This window comes from Pezoporus occidentalis, unplaced genomic scaffold, assembly GCF_034315485.1.
Source record: "Pezoporus occidentalis ecotype Australia unplaced genomic scaffold, CSIRO_AGI_Poc_V1 ctg316, whole genome shotgun sequence".
NCBI classification, from domain to species: Eukaryota; Metazoa; Chordata; class Aves; order Psittaciformes; family Psittacidae; genus Pezoporus; species Pezoporus occidentalis.
The window spans coordinates 275,255-296,587 of record NW_026915116.1 but is presented as its reverse complement, the minus strand read 5'-3'; the positions used below and the strand labels follow the sequence as shown (position 1 = coordinate 296,587).

At 52.7% G+C, this 21,333-nt stretch overlaps 1 protein-coding gene across 5 annotated transcripts in view; it reads right to left on the bottom strand.

Moving 5' to 3' along the window:
- The window catches only part of AIFM3 (apoptosis inducing factor mitochondria associated 3), a 34,550-nt gene that overhangs the window by 3,733 nt on the left and 9,484 nt on the right, over nt 1–21,333 (bottom strand). For 4 of the 5 annotated variants that reach the window (XM_062628411.1, XM_062628407.1, XM_062628408.1 and 1 more), the window contains exons 3-18: nt 17,386–17,599; nt 14,578–14,687; nt 12,571–12,680; nt 11,751–11,795; nt 10,458–10,554; nt 9,730–9,842; nt 7,542–7,628; nt 6,666–6,757; nt 4,931–5,061; nt 4,192–4,307; nt 3,773–3,844; nt 3,392–3,455; nt 3,049–3,125; nt 2,297–2,414; nt 934–1,032; nt 488–563 (exon numbers count right to left, since the gene is read on the bottom strand). In XM_062628411.1, coding sequence (XP_062484395.1) covers nt 488–563; nt 934–1,032; nt 2,297–2,414; nt 3,049–3,125; nt 3,392–3,455; nt 3,773–3,844; nt 4,192–4,307; nt 4,931–5,061; nt 6,666–6,757; nt 7,542–7,628; nt 9,730–9,842; nt 10,458–10,554; nt 11,751–11,795; nt 12,571–12,680; nt 14,578–14,687; nt 17,386–17,599 — 1,621 coding nt within the window. The remainder of the gene's footprint in view (nt 1–487; nt 564–933; nt 1,033–2,296; nt 2,415–3,048; nt 3,126–3,391; nt 3,456–3,772; nt 3,845–4,191; nt 4,308–4,930; nt 5,062–6,665; nt 6,758–7,541; nt 7,629–9,729; nt 9,843–10,457; nt 10,555–11,750; nt 11,796–12,570; nt 12,681–14,577; nt 14,688–17,385; nt 17,600–21,333) is intronic. The other variant, XM_062628410.1, reaches the window with a different exon arrangement.

Here is a 21,333-nt window from a genome sequence, read left to right as displayed (position 1 = left end):
TTCCCAGCCGGGGGGGGGGGAGCTGAGTTCCACACAGGTGTAACACAAGCTCCTGAACTCTTGCTGACCTTCACAGCTTGTCAGAAGAGGGGGTTTGAGCTTAATCTGTCAACCCATGCCAGGAGCAGTGATACCCATGCTCCCAGCCCAGCCCTGGCCAAAATCATTAGCACAGTGATGAGACGGGGAGGAAAAGTTTGATGGGGATTTCCAGCAACCCATTAATAGAAGCTATTATCTGCTCTCAGACACTTTGTGAACAGACCAAGTGCTTATACCTGGCAGAGACATTAGGTCCAAAGACCAGATTAACTTGCTTTACTCTTAGCACATCGTTTCCCTGGGGCCCTTTATTAATGTCCTGCAGCCTCAGTGTCCAGAGAGGAACAAAGCCTCAGGCAGAAGCTCTGGCAAAAATACTTTTCAGCCTAACAGAACAAGCTTATTGGAACGTCTGTGGATGAATATGGAGAAGAGAAACACTTACTTGGTATAAAATGCCACAAACTTCAGTTCATCTAAATCTCCCTGAATGACAACATCATCAAATCCTTCCCCATGACCTGGAAGGCAGAGAAGAAGAGGTGGATTCAGCAACAATTCCCTAAGACAGGATGTTTCAATCCAGAGCTACAAGAAGAGCATCCTGCAGTCACCAAGAGGCCAGCACTAGATGAGGGTACCAAAAAGCACCCCTTCTTCTTCAGAGCTGAGAGACACTGTTCGTGCTTGGGCCACCCCCTGTGACCACAGCCATCCCTCTGGCCTGCACGCATGGCCATGAGCAGACCAGGTTTTGGAGGCAGGAAGGGAAGCAGACCTGAAGCAGAGGCTGGCACGAAGGGTCCGCAGCAAGAGAGATGGCTGTGGCTGCTCTATCCCAGCACACCTCCACCAGCACAAACCCTTCAGCAGGCTCAGGGAGCCCCTTACCTGCATATCGGATGCTCTTCCCGAACATCGCAGTCCACAGGTATGGGACTGTGCTGAGCTCCACGCCATGGGCCAGCATGTTCAGTGCAGCTACACGGCCTGAAAGAGAAAAGCAGCAGAGTGAGCAGGGCAGCTCTGTGCTGGGGCAGGTGTTGTGCTCTGCCCTCAGCCACAGGACAGCATTGACATCTCCAGTCCCAGAGTACAGGGAGACCACGATCTTCTGCTTAGGGGAAATAAAAGATTACACAGCAACAAGCAAGAGTACCAACAAGAAAGCGCAATGCATGGCATCGCCCAGGCCTGGGCTTGGACTCCTCCCCGGCACTGCAGCTCCTACTGACCCATCACCTCCACTGACATGAGCCATGTGCTACTGAGCCTGGTTCAACACAGCTTCTGTAACAGTGGCAGGGCTGAGAGCTCGCTGAGCTCCCACCACAAACAGGGATGGGATGGATAACCACCAGCACCACCCCCGAGGGCATAGAGGCTGTTAGGGGACAGTCCTTACCCACAGAGGCATAGAACCATAGAATCACAGAATGGTTTGGGGGTTGAAAAGGAACTTAGGATCATCCAGCTCCAACCCCTGCCACGAGCAGGGACACCTTCCACTAGAGCAGCTTGCTCCAAGCCCTGTCCAACCTGGCCTTGAACACTGCCAGGGATGGGGCAGTGGGCACCCTGGGCACCTCCCCTGGGCACCCTGTGCCAGTGCCTCAGCACCCTCACAGTAAAGAACTTCTTCCTTATCTCCAACCTGAACTTCTGCTGTTTCAGTTTGAACCCATCACCCCGTCCTATCGCTATAGTCCCTAATGAAGAGTCCCTGTCCAGCATCCCCTCTGGAAGCTGCTCTGAGGCCTCCACGCAGCTTCTCTTCTCCAGGCTGAACACCCCCAGTGTTCTCAGCCTGGCTCCATACAGGAGGTGCTCCAGTCCCCAATCATCCTCATGGCATGTCTGGGCCAGCGTTAAAGGGGGCTGTGTCCAAAGGCTAATGTTGGAGGTGTGGTTCCAAACCTTCTCACCTAGGACACCCTCACAGAGGTCAACCTCCTCATGGGGTTGGAAAGCTTGAGGGCAGACGATCACACCAGGGTTTTCAGGCTTGCTGGCATGGAAGGGAGAAAGGTCTCAGGCATTGTTAGGCAATGCACGTCAAGAGGCTGACAAACAAAGGCATAGAACAGCACCAAATACACATGCTTCAAACTGTTAAACACAACTACCCAGCTCCCCTGCTGGCAGTTGCCTCATTCTCTTGCCAGTGGGTTTGGAAATCTCCTGAGGGTATGGAAAAGGCTCTTTCCCATAAGCAATTTGCTGTTGTGAAGCCAAGGGGCTGTGAAGCACCTACCGTGCATGTGGGCCATCTGCCAGTGAGGGACATTCACCTTCTTATTATTCCTCAAGGACAGTGGGAATGTGACGGCGTCACCGGCCGCAAACACTCCAGGGACGTTGGTCTGCATCATCTGCAGGAGGAAGCAGAAGTGGGCGTCAGTGGGGTCTGCACCCTCCATGAGCAGACACAGGGAACTGCTCCAGAGCTGTGCGGTCCCCAGAAACACCCCGCAGCCTCTGCTCAACTCTGGGAGCCCGTGGGGGGATTTGATCCACCACTTCCCACGCAGACCACAGAGACAGCCTGCCAGGGGGATACCCAGTAAAGAGACACATGGATTGGTGTCCTGGAGCCCCTCTTAGAAGGCTGGGGTCTGACAGGGTTTGAATTAGAGCCTGGCTCATTGCACATATGAGCAAGGAGCCCCAGTGCCCCGACACGCTCTTGCCTCATAGCACACACCATCCATCAGCACCAACACCACTTGTACTGGAGTCGCTGGTGGTGATGAGGGAAGATGAGATCCTCTGGGATCCTTGAAATGATTTTTCCCCAAAAATACCCACACCATCCCAGGGCAGCTCAGGGCTGGACCCAGGCCACAGCACCCAGGGCTGCAGGGGAGGTCCCGGGCGCTCCAGCATTGTGCATCTTGGATAAACCCCCCCTGCAGCACCAGTTTGGAGCTGCAAAGAAGCTCATCTTGGAGGAGAGCACTCAGCTCCTCCTGCTCTCCCCTGGCAGGGGCTGCCCTCCAGGCTCACCTTGTTGACCACGATGAAGCCTTTGGAGTCGATGTTTATGCCACTCTGCTTGAGGAAGCCCGTTGCTGGGACTGCACCTGTGGGAGCAGGGAAGAACTGCTGGCATGGCAGCCGGGCACCCCCACAGCCTTGGGGTGACCCCCAGGCCACACATCTGTCCCTTGCCTGGACAACTTGTCTATGCCAAGGGAAAGGGGCCCTACAGAGCCCCACTGCAGTGGGAGCACTGCGCAGAGCTGGCACATCACCACCACCCTCCAGGACCCACTGCTGCCACAGCCCCTCCACCAAGCAGAGTCGCAGCGGCCCCATGGGCTCTGCACCTGCAGGTACAGTCCCTTACCAATGCCAACAACACACACGTCAGCACGCAGCACCTTCCCGCTCTTCAGCACCACCTCCTTCAGCTGCGTGAGACATGGGGGGGACAGCACAGTTATTTTAGGACAAAAAAAAACCCAAACCTGTAATAGGAACATGCCAAACTGACCGCTCACTCCACTTCTGACCTGCAGTGTGACCATAACCCCTTCCAATGGCAGCAGGAGGGTGGGAGCAATGGCACCACCCTGCGTGCCACACTGGAGCACGATGCTCCTGGGGGACAACCCCCAGGAATATGAATTTCTGGGCTAGGAAAGCTCAGAACCTCAGCAATGAAGAGAGCAGCGCCCCGGGGGGAGGCTGTGGTGGTGACCCCGGTGAGCCCCTGCCCACACCATACCTTGCTCTCCTGCTCCCGCAGCTCTGACACCTCTGTCTGCATGTAGAACTTCACCCTGTTGCTCTCAAACATCTGGAGGGGGAACATGGGACAAAGCAGGGGACATCAGGACCCCAAATCACCACTGCTCCTGGTGTTCCTGTGCCCCCTGCACTGCCCTGACCACCCTCTGGACTCTCCTCAACCCGTGTTGCAAACAGGGGTCAGCACCAGCTCCATCCCCAACATGTGTCCAGAAGAAGGTGTTCTATAGCACACATGGATCAAGAGAGGGGAAGACACAGCCTGTTCGTCCTGTCTAGTCACTGCTGCCATCACAGCTTAATCAATAAACATCAAATAATAAATTAGTGCACCGAGTGAGACAAGCAGAACCCACTGTCACTAAAAGCAAAGCAAGGGTGGGAAAGCAAGGTCACCTTCATGACAGCACGGCCAACCCTCTCCCCAAAGAACTTCTTGAAGGGCACTTCCTCGAGCTCCACCACGGACACCGAGTGGGCCCTCTCCGTGAGGTAGGCGGCCACCTCCATCCCTGGGGAACAGAAACAGGTCCAAGAGCCAGTGGGGACAGCAGCAGAGGAGCAGTCTCTCCCCATCCCAGCTGAGGAGGCTGAAGCTGGTCTACAGGGAGATCTGGAGTTCCAACCATCTGACTGGTTTGGGCTGAAGGGATCTTGAAGCTCCTCCAGCTCCAACCCCTGCCACGGGCAGGGACACCTTCCACCAGAGCAGCTTGCTCCAAGCCCCTGTGTCCAACCTGCCCTTGAACACTGCCAGGGATGGGGCAGCCAAAGCTTCTCTGGGCACCCTGTGCCAGCGCCTCAGCACCCTCACAGAGAAGAGCTTCTGCCTTATATCTAACCTAAATCTCTCCTCTTTATGTTTGAACCCATTCTCCCTTGTCCTATTGCTACAGTCCCTGATGAAGAGCCCCTCTCCAGCATCCTTGTAGCCCCCTTCAAATACTGGAAGGCTGCTCTGAGGTCTCCACACAGATTCTCTTCTACACCTGGGGCTGGAAGTTGGACAACCCCAAGGTCCAGTTTGGGCAAGGGGTTACCTCTAACCAAGCAGTGACAAACTGTGGAAGGGACTGGATAAAGTCCGCAGGGAGATGGGACAGTGAGACATGGACACTGCGGAATGAGCGCTCACCCAGGAAGGATGCTCCCACAATAACCACGTTCTTGCTGGTGGCCAGCTTCACCACACGGCTGGCATCTTCAGGTGTCCGGATGTTGAAAACATTTTCCACCTCCTTGCCTTTGCAGCTGAGAGCTTTGGGCCTGAAAAACACACATTGAGGACAATACAGGTGCTTTTCTTGACCCCATGTTGGCAGCTGGGACTGGAGACCTTCTTTCCAGGACTCCAGCAGCATCTCAGATCTTCCCTTTTTCACCTTTCTCTGGGCTGGAGACATAACATGGAAAACCCCAAACGCTGGTGGGCCATGGGCAGAGCTGTCTTGACCCCATCCATGGGCTGGGGAGCCCTCGGGGTGGGGTGAGCTCAATCCTGGGCACTGCAGCACAATGCAGGCTGGGCACGGCTTTGAAAGCAGTGAGGGTGGTGAGAAACTGGCGCAGGCTGCCCTGTGCCAGAGAGCAGATGGATGCCCCACCTCTGGAGACATTCCAGGCCAGGCTGGATGTGGTTCTAGGAACCTGCTCCAGGTGAAGATGTGCCTGTTCATTGCAGGGGGTTGGACTGGATGAGCTTTGAAGGTCCCTTCCAACTCAAACTATTCTGTGATTCTAAGCCTGTGTTTCACTGCTGGCATGCTGTAAAAATTTCCAGAGCTTAATGGGACACAGAAATGTCACTGTGTGCCCCAGCAGACACTTTGGAGCCAGACACTGAACGATTCACAACCCTCTGGAGATGCAGGTTCCACTATCTGTTCATAGGAGCATGCTGCTGATGCTGTAGCAGTTTATTCTTGCCCTCTCCATGCACTTAGTGGAGCCTATGTATTTTTAAACATCTGGCCCCTGCATCCTCAACTCACACCTGGAAATGGGACAGATGATCCTAAATAATTCAGGTACCTAAAACATTTACCCAGTGTACCTGGAGCTTGTGCATAAGGATTTTGACATTACCACTGCATCCTCCTGAGCCCAATTAGGCAACTAGTGCAGATCCCAGCACTAGCCCTTAGCATTTAGTGGGGCTTTTCCTGTTACTGGTGGCACAGCGGGTGGCAACAGGAACCCCTGCTCTGGCTGTTCTACAGCATCCCTTTACCAGATTAAATTCTGCAGGGGCTGCACTTCTCCTACTTTGTTTTGTGTCCTGGTGTTGGGAGCCCAAGGAAAGTGAGCCAGGGTGCCTCACTTTCATCTTAAAGTGCCAGTTTTGACAAATCCCATACAGAGAACAAGTCAACCCAGTACTTCCAGGGTGGTGCTCTCGGGTGACACAGAGGTGACACAAAGGTTTTTAAGCTTTGGCTGAGCAGACATACCCAGCGCAGATTTATAGAGATACATATTATATTGATCATATAGATACGGTTATATCATAAAATCATAGAATAGTTTGGGTTGGACAGGACCTTCAAAGGTCATTTAGTCCAACCCCTCTGCATAGATACAGAGATGATAGAGATATAGGTTATGTAGATATACAGATAGATATATAAAGATGGTATAGATATACCCAGATAGAGATATAGATAGATGATAGATAGATAGATAGATAGATAGATAGATAGATAGATAGATATACAGATTTATCCAATAGTTATCCCTTGCTTTTCCTGCAAGCAAACATTCTTTGCAAACAAATTCAACCACTACATTTGACCCTCATTCCCAGGCACAAGCTCCTCACATTCTCAGATATAAGTTCCTCTCACTCTTTAAAATGTTTGTTCATAGCTTACGTATTTCCCGTTGCTATCAGCAGCTTGTTGTATTCCATCTTAAATCCATCCTTGAACACAGCTGTCTTGTTCTTGACGTCCACAGCCGCAACCTGAAATCATTCCTAAAATATGTTAAGGGATGAAACGCCAGCCATTCACTCAGCTCCCAGCCCAACCATAGAATCATAGAATAGTCAGGGTTGGAAAGGACCCTAGGATCATCCAGTTCCAACCCCCTGCCATGGGCAGGGACACCTCACACTAAACCATGGCACCCAAGGCTCTGTCCAACCTGGCCAGGAATGGAGCATTCACAACCTCTCTGGGCAACCCATTCCAGTGCCTCAGCACCCTCACAGTAAAGAATTTCCTCCTTATATCCAATCTAAACTTCCCCTGTTTCAGTTTTAATCCGTTACCCCTTGTCCTGTCACTACAATACCTAATGAAGAGTCCCTCCCCAGCATCCCTATAGGCCCCCTTCAGATACTGGAAGGCTGCTATGAGGTCTCCACGCAGCCTTCTTTTCTCCAGGCTGAACAGCCCCAACTTCCTCAGCCTGTCTTCATACAGGAGGTGCTCCAGTCCCTGATCATCCTCGTGGCCTCCTCTGGACTTGTTCCAACAGTTCCATGTCCTTTTTATGTTGAGGACACCAGAACTGCACACAATGCTCCAGGTGAGGTCTCACCTCTCTGCCACATGATGAGCTGCACTGACTGTAGTTTGGAATAATCACAGGCAACCTGTGTTCTGTGCTGGGGGAGACCCAACATTTCTGCAATGCAACCAGTGCGCTACAAACAGAGCCAGCTGCCACATCTGCTAAACACAGCCCTTGTGTGTCAGCACCTGCAGAAGGTGGCCTGCACGTACACACAGCACTCTCCTTACCTGCATTTCGGTCAGGACTTCAATGTCGTAGCTGCGGAAGAACTCCTTGGGGCGCAGGGCAATCTGCTCCGGGTGGGAATCCATCGACTGGAAAAAAGCCATTCTCCTGTCAACCGCTGCGGTTGAACAGGCAAGGGGAGAAATGCCTGTTGTGAACCCAAGTCAATAGCCTGAAGTCAGTCTGTATGGCATGGGCTAAAAGAGTTGATACACAGTGGCTGGAACCAAAGTCTGGTCAAGTAAAAGTCATCACAAGATGCCAGACTGATTCCTTCTTCCTGCTTGACACTGGGGTGGCACTGACTGGCCAAGGAAGGACTACAGCAAGCGCTTTTGGGTGCAAAGCGGCTCTCACTGCAGCTCCTCATAGTCCATAGGGACGAAAGAAAACACCCGTTATTTGGAAGACAACCAGCTGGAAAACAGCAAGATCCTTATCGCTGGAGCGGCACAGTCAGGGGCCGGGATGAGCCCTGCAGGACACCCCCTCACCGTTACTCCAGGTGACGCTGTGCTCAGCAGAGACCCGTATCTTGGGACCTGAGGCACGGGCAGGGTCATACAGATCTTACTGCTAAGTCTTTGAACACGCAACATTTACTGAGAGGAACGTCAGACCCACAGCTCAGGAGCACATGCAGGGAGAGCAGTGCAGGGCAGTGCACAGCCACCATGGGTTTGCTCCTGCTCAGTGCTCCAGAGACCATGGGGATGGTGCAGCACACCAGGGAGCAGGTCATGGTCCAAAGGGGACAAAGAGGAGCAGGCTGGTGGGACTTTGGGGCAGACTGGTATCAGCCATTCAACAAGGCAGATGAAGGACAACGCTGCAGTTTCCAGGAGGCAAGAAGTCTGCTGCTTACAGCTTTACATGCTCCTCCTCCAATGACTCTTTCCAAGGTTGATCTCACTCACTATAGGGTTAAGAAGAATCCCCTTTGTTTTCTAGCCTGTTCCTGAAAATTTTGCCTCCTCTTCCATGGGCTTTGTGCACCTTCCCAAAGTGACTGTGTTGAGTGGAGAGTTTAACAGACCATGCAGAACATCTCTGCTGTGTGAGAGGTTCTTACTATTTAATGGCAAGTGGAAAAGGCAGTCAGAGACTCATGGTGGGGATGAATGTGGGAAGAGCTGCCTGGCTGGGACAGGCACTGTGAGCTTCTCCCAGCTCCCCAGCCCATCCCTGTGACTCCTGGATGCAGGTTTCAGGCAGCTGCTCCTCACCCCAAGTGGGACCTGTCCAAGCACAGGAACGGATCGAATGTTCTCAGAAAGTCATGTGTATATATGCCTTCCTTTGAAAATCACTTTGCCTTGGGTCTGGAAGCAGAGTCAGAGCAACCCTGCCAGAAAGGGTAATACATACACTGCCTGTTCTGAGGTTATCTCCAGTCTCTGAGACCAAGTGCTGCTGTCCAACCTGAGCTGCTCTCTGGTATCATGTAAAACTTAAGAATCAGTAATAAAAAATGCAATTAGAAGATCATCTTGTGTCTACAATAGAATGAAAACTGAAATGATTGACAGAAAAAGTGATCTTTGCACTGCAATCAAGTTATCCAGTTGTGATAGTGACTGATAATCCCAATAATCAGGGCATGGAGCACCGCTGCGCAGGAACTGTGCAGTCATTAAAGACCTGGCAGACAACACATTTTTTTCACATGTCCCATTTCATAGCCCTAAAGATTTTGATCCAGAAACATGATAAAAGGATCCATCCAGGTGCAAGCTGCCCAAGTCACCTATAGGTAGGCCTGTGAAGAATCATGGACTCATAGAATGGTTTGGGTTGGAAGGAACCTTAAAGCTCATCCAGTTCCAACCCCCTGCCACCGGCAGGGACCCCTTCCACTAGAGCAGCTTGCTCCAAGGCCCTGTGTCCAACCTGGCCTTGAACACTGCCAGGGATGGGGCAGCCACAGCTTCTCTGGGCACCCTGTGCCAGCGCCTCAGCACCCTCACAGGGAAGAACTCCCTTGTTCCTGTGCTGGAGCACTCAGTTCAGAGGTTTAACAATTCCTGTTATGTTTCATATTTCAGTCAGCAACAGAAAATGAAATTCAAGGGGGAACCAGAGTTGGGATGAACAAGGAAGAAGAAATGTGCTGCCGCAGTACATGGGGAAAGGTCCTAGAGCAAGTTTTAAAACAGGGAAGGAATGTGACATTCCCAAAGTGATACAAACCTTACTGAGCTTCGGTCTGTCGTAGGGGAGGTGTCTGTCCATCGTGCACATCACAATCCTGTCTGAGAAACCCTCCTGGCGCAAGGTCTCTGCACAGAGCAGTCCAGCTGCCCCTAAGGGAGAAGGAAGACTGGTGGCAGCAGTGCAGTGGGCATCTGAAGGTCTGAACCCTTTGCTCCTAAACCCCACCAGCTCTGCTGCATGCCAGCACAGCTCAGCTGACTTCAGGGACACAGCCTGGCTCTCAGTCAACCAGCTTCGTTTCCAACCCATTCCAGAAACAGGCAAACTCAGTAGATGGGATTCACTCCACCAAACTCCATTCACTCCAGCTTTCTACAAAAACTGCATTACACAACTGGAGCTGGGACAAGAGGAAGAAAAGAAGTTGGCAGGTTTGCTATTTCATGCAGGAATTTGCTATTTTCTGGGAAGATGGAAGAATTTATCTTCGGAGAAGCATCTTGGGGTGAGAGGTTTGGAGCTACAGGCAGCTGCAGTGGGCTGAGACAGAGATGTGCAGGCTCCAAGAGGAAAAGGTGTATCCACATCACAGGATCACCTCAGAGGGCTTTACACTTACCAGCTGTGGAAATCGGGGGTTACTGGTGTACGTGGGGAGGGTGCAGAGGGAAGAGGGTTCAGGGCACCAGCTACGAAGGGAAGCACAAAGCTCCACAGAGCAGGAGGGGACATACATGGTGGTTCCAGCATGTGCCACACAATACCTGCGCCGATGATCAGCACATTGGTGCTGCTCAGGTTATAGTTGCTCAAGGAGATGCACTTTGCCATCACCTTTGTCCTCCTCTGTGTCTGAAGAGCCTATGCCACCAACAACAGGAAGAAAAGTCATTATCTTTTCCCAGCTTTAACCTGGGTAGCCACATTATTGTCATAAAGCACCTTGAATCAAAAGGAAACTGCACCTTTGTAGCCAGTGAGGACTGCAAACCCAAGCACATCCAAATACCCTCCCACCACCCGGTGTATCACCCCTTTACAAGGTGTAAAAGAAATATTCATCCACTGCCTTCTGCAGATTGATCCAGGTACACAGAGCTGGAGAGGGGGGATAGAAGCAGCCCAGGTGTGCCCAGGTGTGTTCTTATGCACCTCTGCAACCAACAGGCAAGAGGGAAATGCAGAACTCCTGTCAGGAACTTTATCCTGCACCTGAGCAAAATTTGTGCACCTCTGATATCCACAGGAGCTGATGGACTTGTCCAGCCTACCAGAGCGCACCCAAAGACCTATGCCACTATAGCCCTGCTCGCAGACCCCCTCTTCCCAGCCATTGGAAGGCAAATTTCCTCTACCATTTGTGGTAGAGGAAATAGGCTCAATCTTCCCCATCATATCCCACCCAAATAAGCTGGTGTAGGAGTGCTGCCATTCAGGTGACCTCTCTGGACCTAACCCAAGTGCTGTATGGGTTCTTCTTGTTCTGAGCCACTGGACTCACACACGTGTATGTGCAAATGTGCATCAAAAGAAGGCTTCTAGTCGAAAGAAAGGTGGCAGTGGCTTGAATGGGCTTCACATCTGGGGGGATGAGAGCCCTCCTTGTTCACACCCCAGAGGGAGCACAGATGACGTCTGTCATTGCCCTGTCACATTCAGACCCAGCAAGGCTGCTGGAAGAGTCCTGTTTCCATGGGCCAACTAAATTTGACGTTGCTGTAAGCGTAATGAAACATGAACAAATCCAGGACAAACGGCCAGTAAGAGCTGGATCCGTGGACACCCCGGCTCAGGCTTCAGCAGCTGCGGGCAGCTGGGAGGGGGACACACCACCTCTGCCCTGCTCCACTCGTGCCTCTGTACAAGCTGCTGTTTGAGACAGGACCACGCTGGGTAAATCTTTGGTTTACCCATGTTGGATGCTCGTGCATCCTCCTGTTCAGGCACTGCTTCCCCTGCCACAGGACCAGAAGAAAAGCATTTCCCTCCACCCTGACACACACAGAGCAGAAACCAAAAGCATGGGGCTTGATTCTGGGGTGCCAGTGGCCCCTTACCTGCTTGCTTGCTCGGATGTACACCTTCTCCTTCTCGATCTTCACCTGAGGGTGACAGAAGAGCAGCGGTTTGCAGGGCAGTGAATGCCTCTGGCATGAGGAGGGTGATTGCTCCCTCTGTGAACAGCCCATGAACAGTGCAGTGGTCCCACCGGTCTCCTGTGAGAGCAGCTCAGGCCACGGCAGGATTCAGCCCAGCTCAAGGCTGTGGTATTTTTCCTGTCTCATATCAACTGTGCACTGATGCTCAGTCTGAAACCTGATTTCTACCTCTGGCTTTTGGCCGATTCCTCAGTCCCACCCCACTCCTGCTCAAAGGCCTCCCAGACGGTGCACCTTCACCTCCGGGTTCCCAGTGCCCACGGGCGGGAGCAAGGGGAGCACCTCTGCGATGAGGAAAAGCTGGGTTTGTGTTATTCAGCCTGCAGAAGGCTCCAGGGAGATCTTGTTGCAACCTTTCAGTACTTACAGGGGGCTTACAGAAAAGATGGGGACAGACTTTTTAAAGAGGCTTGTAGTGATGGGACGAGGGGTGATGGTTTTAAACTGAAAGAGGGGAGATCTGGACTGAACAAAGGGAAGAAACATTTTACTGTTAGGGCGCTGAGGCGCTGGCACAGGGTGCCCAGAGCTGTGGCTGCCCCATCCCTGGCAGTGTTCAAGGCCAGGTTGGACACAGGGGCTTGGAGCAAGCTGCTCCAGTGGAAGGGGTCCCTGCCCGTGGCAGGGGATGGAGCTGGAGGAGCTTTATGGTCCCTTCCAACCCAAATCAGGCTGGGATTCTGTGATTTCCTCTGCTTCTGCAGAATGAAGGTCTCACCTGGAACCTGGGTAAGCTGTCCAAGCCAGGGAAGTCCTCTATGTCACCTGTGCTGATGTTGAAGCAAGCTCCATGCCAGGGACAGCGGACTCTTCCTTTGGACAAAACCCCTGCAGGGAACATGGCAATGCAGAGTTGGTGCTGCCCTGCAGCTGTCTCCTGTCCCTGCCTGCAGCCCACGGAGATGAAGCTGCTGTGACAAGGCCAGGGCAGGGTGGCAGAGGCAGGTATCCCTCCGTTGTCCTCGTGGTGGTGGAGTCCTTGCTTTCGACTGAAGCAGGGCTGACCTCCTGACAGCTGAATGTTGGTGCCCAGGGCCTCCTGCAGTGGCAGGACCTGTCCTCCTCAAAGTTCACACTCTGACATGTCCCCATGACTCTCCTTTACCCAGAGGTGTGACCTTTCCTACAGGACGTGTGGCAGCTGTTGTGGACCTGGATGCTCAACAGCATCTTAGCTACTTGATGTGGAGTTATCTTCCCTCACACATGGGACTGCAGTAGAGGCTGAACAGTTATGAACTGGGATGCTGAATAAGCAATCCCAGCTGGAATGCCCTCACTGACAGTGCCCTTCCAGCACATCGGAGCACAGCTCCAGAGCTGTCTGCTCTGCCTGGAACATAACCTTGCTCTGTGGCAGGGCCTGGGGCTGCAGCCTTCAGGCTCTTGTCATTGCCTCCACAAGCCCCAGGAGCATGCAGAGCAAGCAGCGCCTCAAGCAGAGCACCACTTGTTTAGAGCAGGAGTGTTTCAGAACAGATCCTGGCACAGCATGGGGCCTGCCCACTGCCAGGGAAGCACAGGACATGCTGGAGCCACCAGCTCGCTCCTCACAAGTGCTTGCTCAGAGGCTGCTACCTTGGACTTAGGCCTTTCCTGCCCAAAAGCTCTTGTTCTCAGCCCTGGGGCAGAGTGAACAGCTACAGTCTGGCCATGCTGGACTGGTCCTGTGCTTGCACCTTCCGTTGCCAAGGCACAGCAGTGCCACATCTCATCACCCACATGCTGGGATGCAGGAGCAAGTCCTGTATTCCCCAGTGAGATCCCTGCGTGAGCAGCCAGTCTGCAGTGTCAGGGCTGTGACTGCAGGTCTCTGAAAGGCAGACGGGCTTCTCTGCCCTGAGAGGGGCTAAGAGCATCCTCTCCTGCACCCAGCACTGTGCAACATGGGAACCCACTTCAACACCCCACCATCCCACTTCAACACCCCACCATCCCACAACATCCCACCATCCCACAACAACATCCCACCATCCCACAACAACATCCCACCATTCCACAACAACATCCCACCATCCCACAACAACATCCCACCATCCCACAACAACATCCCACCATCCCACAACATCCCACCATCCCACAACAACATCCCACCATCCCACAACAACATCCCACCATTCCACAAAATTCCACCAGCAACATTTCTTTTTGTTACTGAAAGGATCCCATCAGCCCAAAGAGCTCCTCCCCACCCCCCCATCAGGATGTGATTTACAGGAGCTGTGGGTTTGTGCGATTTTCTTATGAAACAAAATAAGGGGATGCCTTTTTCCCTTTAAGACATTTTTCAAAGTCAGTGGCTGGAACTGGTGAACAGAATGTGAAAAGCCCCATAAAGCCAGGCTTTGTGTGGGGACAGGTAGCTGCAGCTCTTTCATACCATCCAGAGGCTCAGCTCCAGCTGAAGAATGAAGCAGAAGCTGAATTTAACAGTGCCCATGCTAGTTTTTAACTCAAAGTCACCCAAGGAATGCACAGCCCTGTGACAAGCTGTGACAGGCAAGCGGGGCTCACCAGCAAACCAGACCTATGGCAAAGTGCTCCCAGGAGGTTTGTGCACCCCCAGCTCCCTGCACATGCTTTCCCCCAGTGAGAACATACCAAGGTGATGCTGAGTGAGGGCACAGCACTGCCCTGTGCCCAGCAGAGCAGCCAGATGGACACTGGGCTGGCTCCTGCCAACATTCCGATGCTCTCAGTGTCCCAGGAGGTGACACAGACTGACCTTTGACCAGTGGAGCCCCATAGTGGGGACACTTGTGTCCCACGGCGTGGAACTCGCCGTTCTCCTTGATGAGCAGAGCCTTCCCGCAGCCCAGGTCCACTTCCCGCATCCTGCGGAGGAGGAGCATGGAAAACACATGGCAGAGCACCCGCCACCCCCTTGCCCAGCCCTGGTCCCACCAGGACCCCCCTCCCCTTCAACCTGCTCACCACCAGCTCTAGGAGAACTACAGGCCTGGATCACCCCTGTCACCAAGCCAGCTTTGGAGCTGGCTCTACTGCTCCCAGCCTCGGCACAGCCAAGCTGGGCCATTGAGGGGCAGCTTCTTCATCCATCACCATGTCAGGCGGTGGCCCAAAGCACCACCTCAGTTGCTCAGGAGGTGACTTGAGGTCTCCACCCAAGTGCAGAGGGTCAGAATGAAGCTTTCCAGCACGTAGTGGGAGCAAGAAACCAAACTGGTTCCACTGTGACACCTCCCCTCCTCACCCCAGTAGAGCTGCCAGGCTGGTGTTCACTCGCCCAAAGCAAACACAACATTTCTCAGGCTTGAAATCCAGGACAGGTGGTTCTGACCCCTGGTGTGCTCCGGCCTTGGGGCTGTGCTCTGGGCCTGGCTACATCCCAGGTCACCAAGGTGGGTCACCTTTTCCTCAGAACTCCAGGCACCTCCATGTACCCTCCTCGCTACCTCCGGCTGCTGTTTCTGCAGAGGAAATCTCTGCATCCTGGAGGCACTCTGCCTCTGTGCTGCTGCTGGCAGAGCCTTCCAGCTAACCATGGAGGAAAGCCGGGAGACAAGGAGTGAGCCCTCATTCTGCAGGCAGCTGGAGCACAGAGCCGCTGTTCCCTGGAAACTCCCCCTCTTCCAGCCAGAAAGCCTGTGCCCGCTTGGTCTTCATCTGGAAATCCTGGTTGCTCCTGTTGCACAAAGCGCACCATCTCTACAGCAAGCCTGGCATGTTGCATTTCATGTACCGAGTGCATCACTGTACACACAGCAAATCCCACATGCTTAGGAAAGCTATTGGCCACCTGTGAGCCCTGAACACTGGTCATGTACTACAGGTCTCAGAAGAATGGGACTCATTTTGCATGCTCATTCCTATTTGGGTAACATCCCCACAGAGCCCTGTCACTTGCACCCAGGCTAGAGAGACACTTGTCCTGCTCTCTGCTTCACAGCCATGGAGATGAGACCAGGGCCCAATGCACCAGCACCCCTGTACAACCTTCAAACCCATCCTGGGCAAGTCTTTGTGCAGGTGCCTGCTCCACCTGCATGAACCGTCCCACTGGAGTAACAGCAAACGCTCATGTCCTTGCCACCACAGGTGAGAACAGCAGCAGAGCTCACCAGGAGAAGAGCTCCTGCCCTTGGGAGCTGTTTTGTCCTAGTAATTGGCAGCCCCGCTCCGGAGCAATGCAGCTCTGCTCCCTCCCTGTGCAGGACATTCGGCACTTGGAAGTCCCTTGGTCAGCCCAAGGGGAATACAGCAGTACAAGTCCTGCTGCATTCCTCAGCTGTGCAGTACTTCAGATAAACCCTGTGGTTAAATGACAACCATAACTCTATGGGAAGATAGGTAAGTGAAAGAGTTTACAACTTACCCAAGGACCTGTGTGACCTGAGGGAGTCGAAAAGAAGACCGGCTGTCTTCAAGGCAGCGCACAGCCACCTGCAAGCTCCTGATCCCACCCTCACTGCAGAGGTTGATTTGTGCTGCGCTGCTCCCTCCTGAGCTATTTACACAGTTGGGAATTTGCCCTGTTGCCCCATTCCACCCCACACCTGGGAAGCACCAGCTAAAACTCATCTCTGGTCTGCAAAGGACCTTTGCTCAGAGGGAGCACTGGGGCTTCTTTCTGTCTGTAGCTCACTGATGTCCCTGCAGTGAGCCTGCTGGGAGGCTGGCTGGGCACAGCAGCACCAGAGTTTATCCTCCAGTATCTTTTATGGTTATGCTGAGACCATCTTGGTACCAGAAAGACCAGAAATGATGGCATGAAAGAATATGTTGAGTGCTTGCAGACTCCACCAGCACAAGCACAAGGTAGAGGTGCCTAAACACTTGTGCAGTGCTCTATGTTGCTGCTGTGCCTATGCACGCCCCTGCCCAGCATGCCCCTTGAGAGGAGGGATTGAGAAGGTTTTCCAGGATAGAAAATCCCTCCAGTTATCAGAGTCAGGAGTAGTTCCTTTGGTCTGGCTCATTGCTTACATGAGCTACGGGACCTTCTTGCAGCACCTCTGTTTTCAGCTAGATTCAGCCTGCTTGTAAAAAAGCTGTTGTCACCTTGAACTGAAAATGGTGCAAGCCCATACTGCACTTGGTGGCGTGTTCCAGTACCTGGGGGCACACACAGCTGAAGTGTGAGCCTTCTTTCCAGACCGGTGGCAGTTTCGGCTGCAGAGCTCCCTGCTACAACCACCTGCAGCCAGGTAGGTTTTCCCAGGCTCCAGCCAGCTCCCTCCTCACCATCCCTGTGACCAGCAGAGCTTTTTGAATCATTGAATCATTGAACGGTTTCAGTTGGAAAGGATCTTACGATCAGCCTGTTGAGAAATTCTGCTACAGAACATCCCATCTTTTGAAGATGAGGCCCAGCGCAGATCGTGCAGGAGCAGCAGGCTGTCTGGTTAAAGAAAAGTTGTCACTTGTCCATGAAGTTTTTTTAAGATGAAGAAAAGAAGCTTATTTTACCAAGGCAAGTTATCATCTCTAGAACCTCTGAAGAACAAGACACAGGGTTCGATTTGGGGTAGAAGGTTTCTCAGTTCTACCTGTAAAAATCGTAGGCACTTACTGTCCATTCTCCAGGTCCTTCACATGGCACACGGATGCTTCCACCACGTCCTTTGGGTTGTGGTAGGGGTTGCTGGCAATGGGATGCTCCTCGAGATGATAATGCCGGGCAGTCCCGTTGACTTTGTAGATCAGAGGGCTGGCTTTCCCATTGGGTGACATCTCCTCCTTGCTTCTTTCCTTCTCGGGTATCACAACTTCAATTTTTACTTCAACTGCAAGAGCAAACAGATGCCAGAGGTTTTGTGGCCATTCTCCCTCCTTCCCTGGGCTTCAAAAGGGGCTGACACACACCAGAATATTTCTGTGTTGGTTTGCTTGGGAAGACAGAACATTTAGTATCAAACTCAGCTTGATTACCCCAGCCCATTATTCCACTGTTCTTTCTCCATCAAGCACCTTTGCATGCATAGAGTACATATTCTTGAAAGCAAACAACAGTCAGTGCAAAACAAGCCCTCAGTCACAGTTCCTGTCCTGCTTCATGGAAAACAGCTTCAGGCAGCTAAATGTGAGGCATACCAAGGCCATGGGGCTCAGACTTCAGAAAGCCCTTGAATTGTTGGTAGGTTACACTAACTGAACGAGAAAGGCAGAACTGTGTGGTGGGTAAAGATGCTTCAGTAGATGGAGACCATTTAATAAGGCACTAGAAATATCCAAAATTATTTTGCATGGGGTTTCCAGCATGGAGTGAACCTTCAGCATCAAGTGAGAAAATCCATTGGTGAGGTGCTGGCACAGGGTGCCCAGAGGAGCTGTGGCTGCCCCATCCCTGGCAGTGTTCAAGGCCAGGTTGGACACAGGGGCTTGGAGCAAGCTGCTCTAGTGGAAGGTGTCCCTGCCCGTGGCAGGGGTTGGAGCTGGATGAACTTTAAGGGCCCTTCCAACACAAACCAGCTTGGGATTCTGTGACACCAAGGCAGTCCCTTTGCTGGGTACCTGCTGGGAGCTGCGCTACTGCTGTGGAGCTCCAAGAATAAATCTGCTCACAGCAGTATTTTATCTTAATGTTTTTTAATGCACGTTTGAACATTTGCAGGAGCTCCTGCAGGTGCCACACTGCAACAGAGGTTCACATTGTCTGTTGGTTCAGCGTGGATACACAGAAAATGGCTTTACTGGATCTGTTCATCAGACACCCCCGGTTAATCCTGCCCCTGGTAGGTCTGGCACTTGGATCAACCTCCCCTTGACCTTTTCTTCCATTGTCTTCTCAAGGGACTTGAAACTAGCAGCGTGAGGCAACAGGGGAAGCTGGGAAGACCCAGCACCCTTCTCTTGTTGCAGGGCTTGTCTTGCTCTTCTGAGGCATGCTGTTCCCTCCCTTTGCCTTTCCTTAACCTGTTTATGTCATGAGCTTTAGTTTTTATCTTCTGCACAGCTTCTCCTGCTCATGACATTTCTGAGATGAGGAAAGCTGAGCAACCTCCATTTTGCTTGAGATGCTTCTTCAGTCTCTGGCACTTATCCCTGGCTCTCTGTAGAACTCCCTGGGGTTTATTATGAATATTAATAGTTTTAGTTCTATGAAATCCCTGGGAGCTGAGGTGATGGGCTTGACTTTATAATGCGAGAGCTCATCACTGGCTTCCTCTGGTGCTCCTGTAGCCAGCCCACCCCAGACAATGGGGTGCGAGCGTGTGGGCTCCCCCACCACTGCGTGGGATGGGGGACCTGGCAGCACATCCTTGTCTGGCAGGAAGACATGAAGGGGCACCCCCAGCTGTGCCTTGCTCCATCACTGCCGGCGGCGGCATGCAGGGCGGCTGGTAGGGCTGAGGGGTCTCACTGGCTCTGGTGTCCCTTCTGATGGTCAGGGCAGTTCCTGCTTGTCCCTGGGTCCCCTAGTGCACAGTAAGGGATGCTTTTATTGTCAAACCTGTTCAGTGGTGTACACTGAAGTAAACCAGCTTTTCATAGAATCTCAGACTGGTTTGGGTTGGAAGGGACCTTAAAGCTCATCCAGTTCAAACCCCTGCCACTGGCAGGGACACCTTCCACTAGAGCAGCTTGCTCCAGGTTGCTGGGCTTAAACCATGACATCTTCCCACAGCCAACACAGACTTAACACACCACCATGGGACAGGTCTGGGGGCTCACTGTCCCCCCTGGAACTGAGCTCTCCAGGCACCCCCCAGGCTCAACCATGCTGCCTCTGAACTGCAAACCTCGATGACAACAACTTCAGGTGGTCTCAAAGAGACTCCAGATCATTTCTATTAACAATAGCAAGCTATCAACAAAGCAATTATGTCAGACATGCCCAGGTCTACCTTCCCCCTCCAGGTGCCCTTTTCAGCACAGGCCACACTCCCAATAAACAGGGGTTAGGGCTTGCCAGCCAAACGTGGGGGCACCTCAGAGCAAAGCATCCCCTCCAGCAGCAGGCAGCATCCCTGTGAAGGGGACGCATCCCCTGCTCAGAGCCAAAGGCCCCTCTGTGCGAGGACAAAGTACCCCGCAGACACACTGTGCCGTGCCAGAGCTGCCCCCCATCACAAGCTGAGCCCAGCAGAGTCCAAAGGAAAATAGCCACCAGGGTTTGGAAGCTGCTCTCTCATGCCCGGCGCAGCAATGGTGCTGCTGCAGCTCACACCAGGCAGCCCCTGCCCCACCTCAGGTCCCTTCACTCTCACCCTGAGCTGGCTGCCTCTCCCGGAGCAGGCGCTGGGATCCCACACAGGCTGCCAGCTGGCAGCTACTGCGGATGCACCACGCTCGCGCAGGGAAAAGCAGGGCAAAAATGATGCAGAGACTGAGGCCAGGGCCTGCGGCAGAGGATCCGGCTGCACAGGGCTCTGCAGCACCGGAGGGAATAGCAGATGACGTCACTGCTTGAATATGATAAATACTTGAATATAATGAATATAATTAAACACTTCAGGGCCAGGACGGGCTCAGGCACTGCTGCAGCACTTCAGCGCTGGTCTCCAGTACAGCCAGCACAGCTATTTACTGTTGCAGGACTCCACTCCCCAAAGCTCTGGTACTTGTGATCTGCTCATCAAGAGTTCTTCCTGGCACACAGCAACGTGTGTGCAGTGTCAAGGTTATCTCGAGATACACTGAGGATGCCCAGGGAGGGGACCGAGTGTCCCTCTCAGATATAAGAAGATGGACCAGACAAGGACCTCCTGTACATATTTCAAAAGCATCTAAATGCATTCTGATGACTTCAGGATGCATCTGAAATAGTCCCTTCATGTCGCAACAGCACTGGTGGAGAAAACAGCCCTGCTCTGTCCTCGCATGGTTTACTTCTCCTGTATACAGGGGGTAGGTGGGTTTTCAGAAAGTGGGAAGTCAACCGGTGGTGCAGGGGAGAGACAAACAGCACTGAAAGCTGTGAAACCTCTTTGCCAGAACAATCAGCATCTGCAAACACCTTTACCTCACTGCTTGTATAACCACCGTGATGAGGCTCCGCAGGCATCGGTGTGCTAACCGGGGCTGGGGAAAGGCTTGTCAAAAGCCTTTGAAGTCTGCTAATGAAAGGCAGAGCTGCAGAGAAAGCCTTACATTGTAGGGTGGCATTTTCAGTCATTCAGCCCTGCTATGCAAATACAGCTCTCTGTGAAAATCTGCCCTTCAGGAAATGCGCCTGCAGAGCGCTCTTATCCCCCCACTGGCCCAAGACTAAACACAACTTTGCTGATGGTACATGAAATAAAGTGGAGCTGCCAGCAGTTTGTCACAAGTTTAGCCAACAAAGGCATTTACTACCGGATGCATTTTCACTCCTTAAACAGTTCAAGGAAGGCTATAACCAGTGAGGGTTTTCACAAAAGACATCTTAGCGCTCACAGTGTCTGACGCTGCTACCTTGGCTCTGCAGTGATCCATAAAGTCATCACAGTGCAGGTCTAGGGCAGAAAACCACCTTATTATTGTGGATCCTGAGTGATTCCCCTCGCACTTGGGCACAAGCACATAACAAGGACAAGGT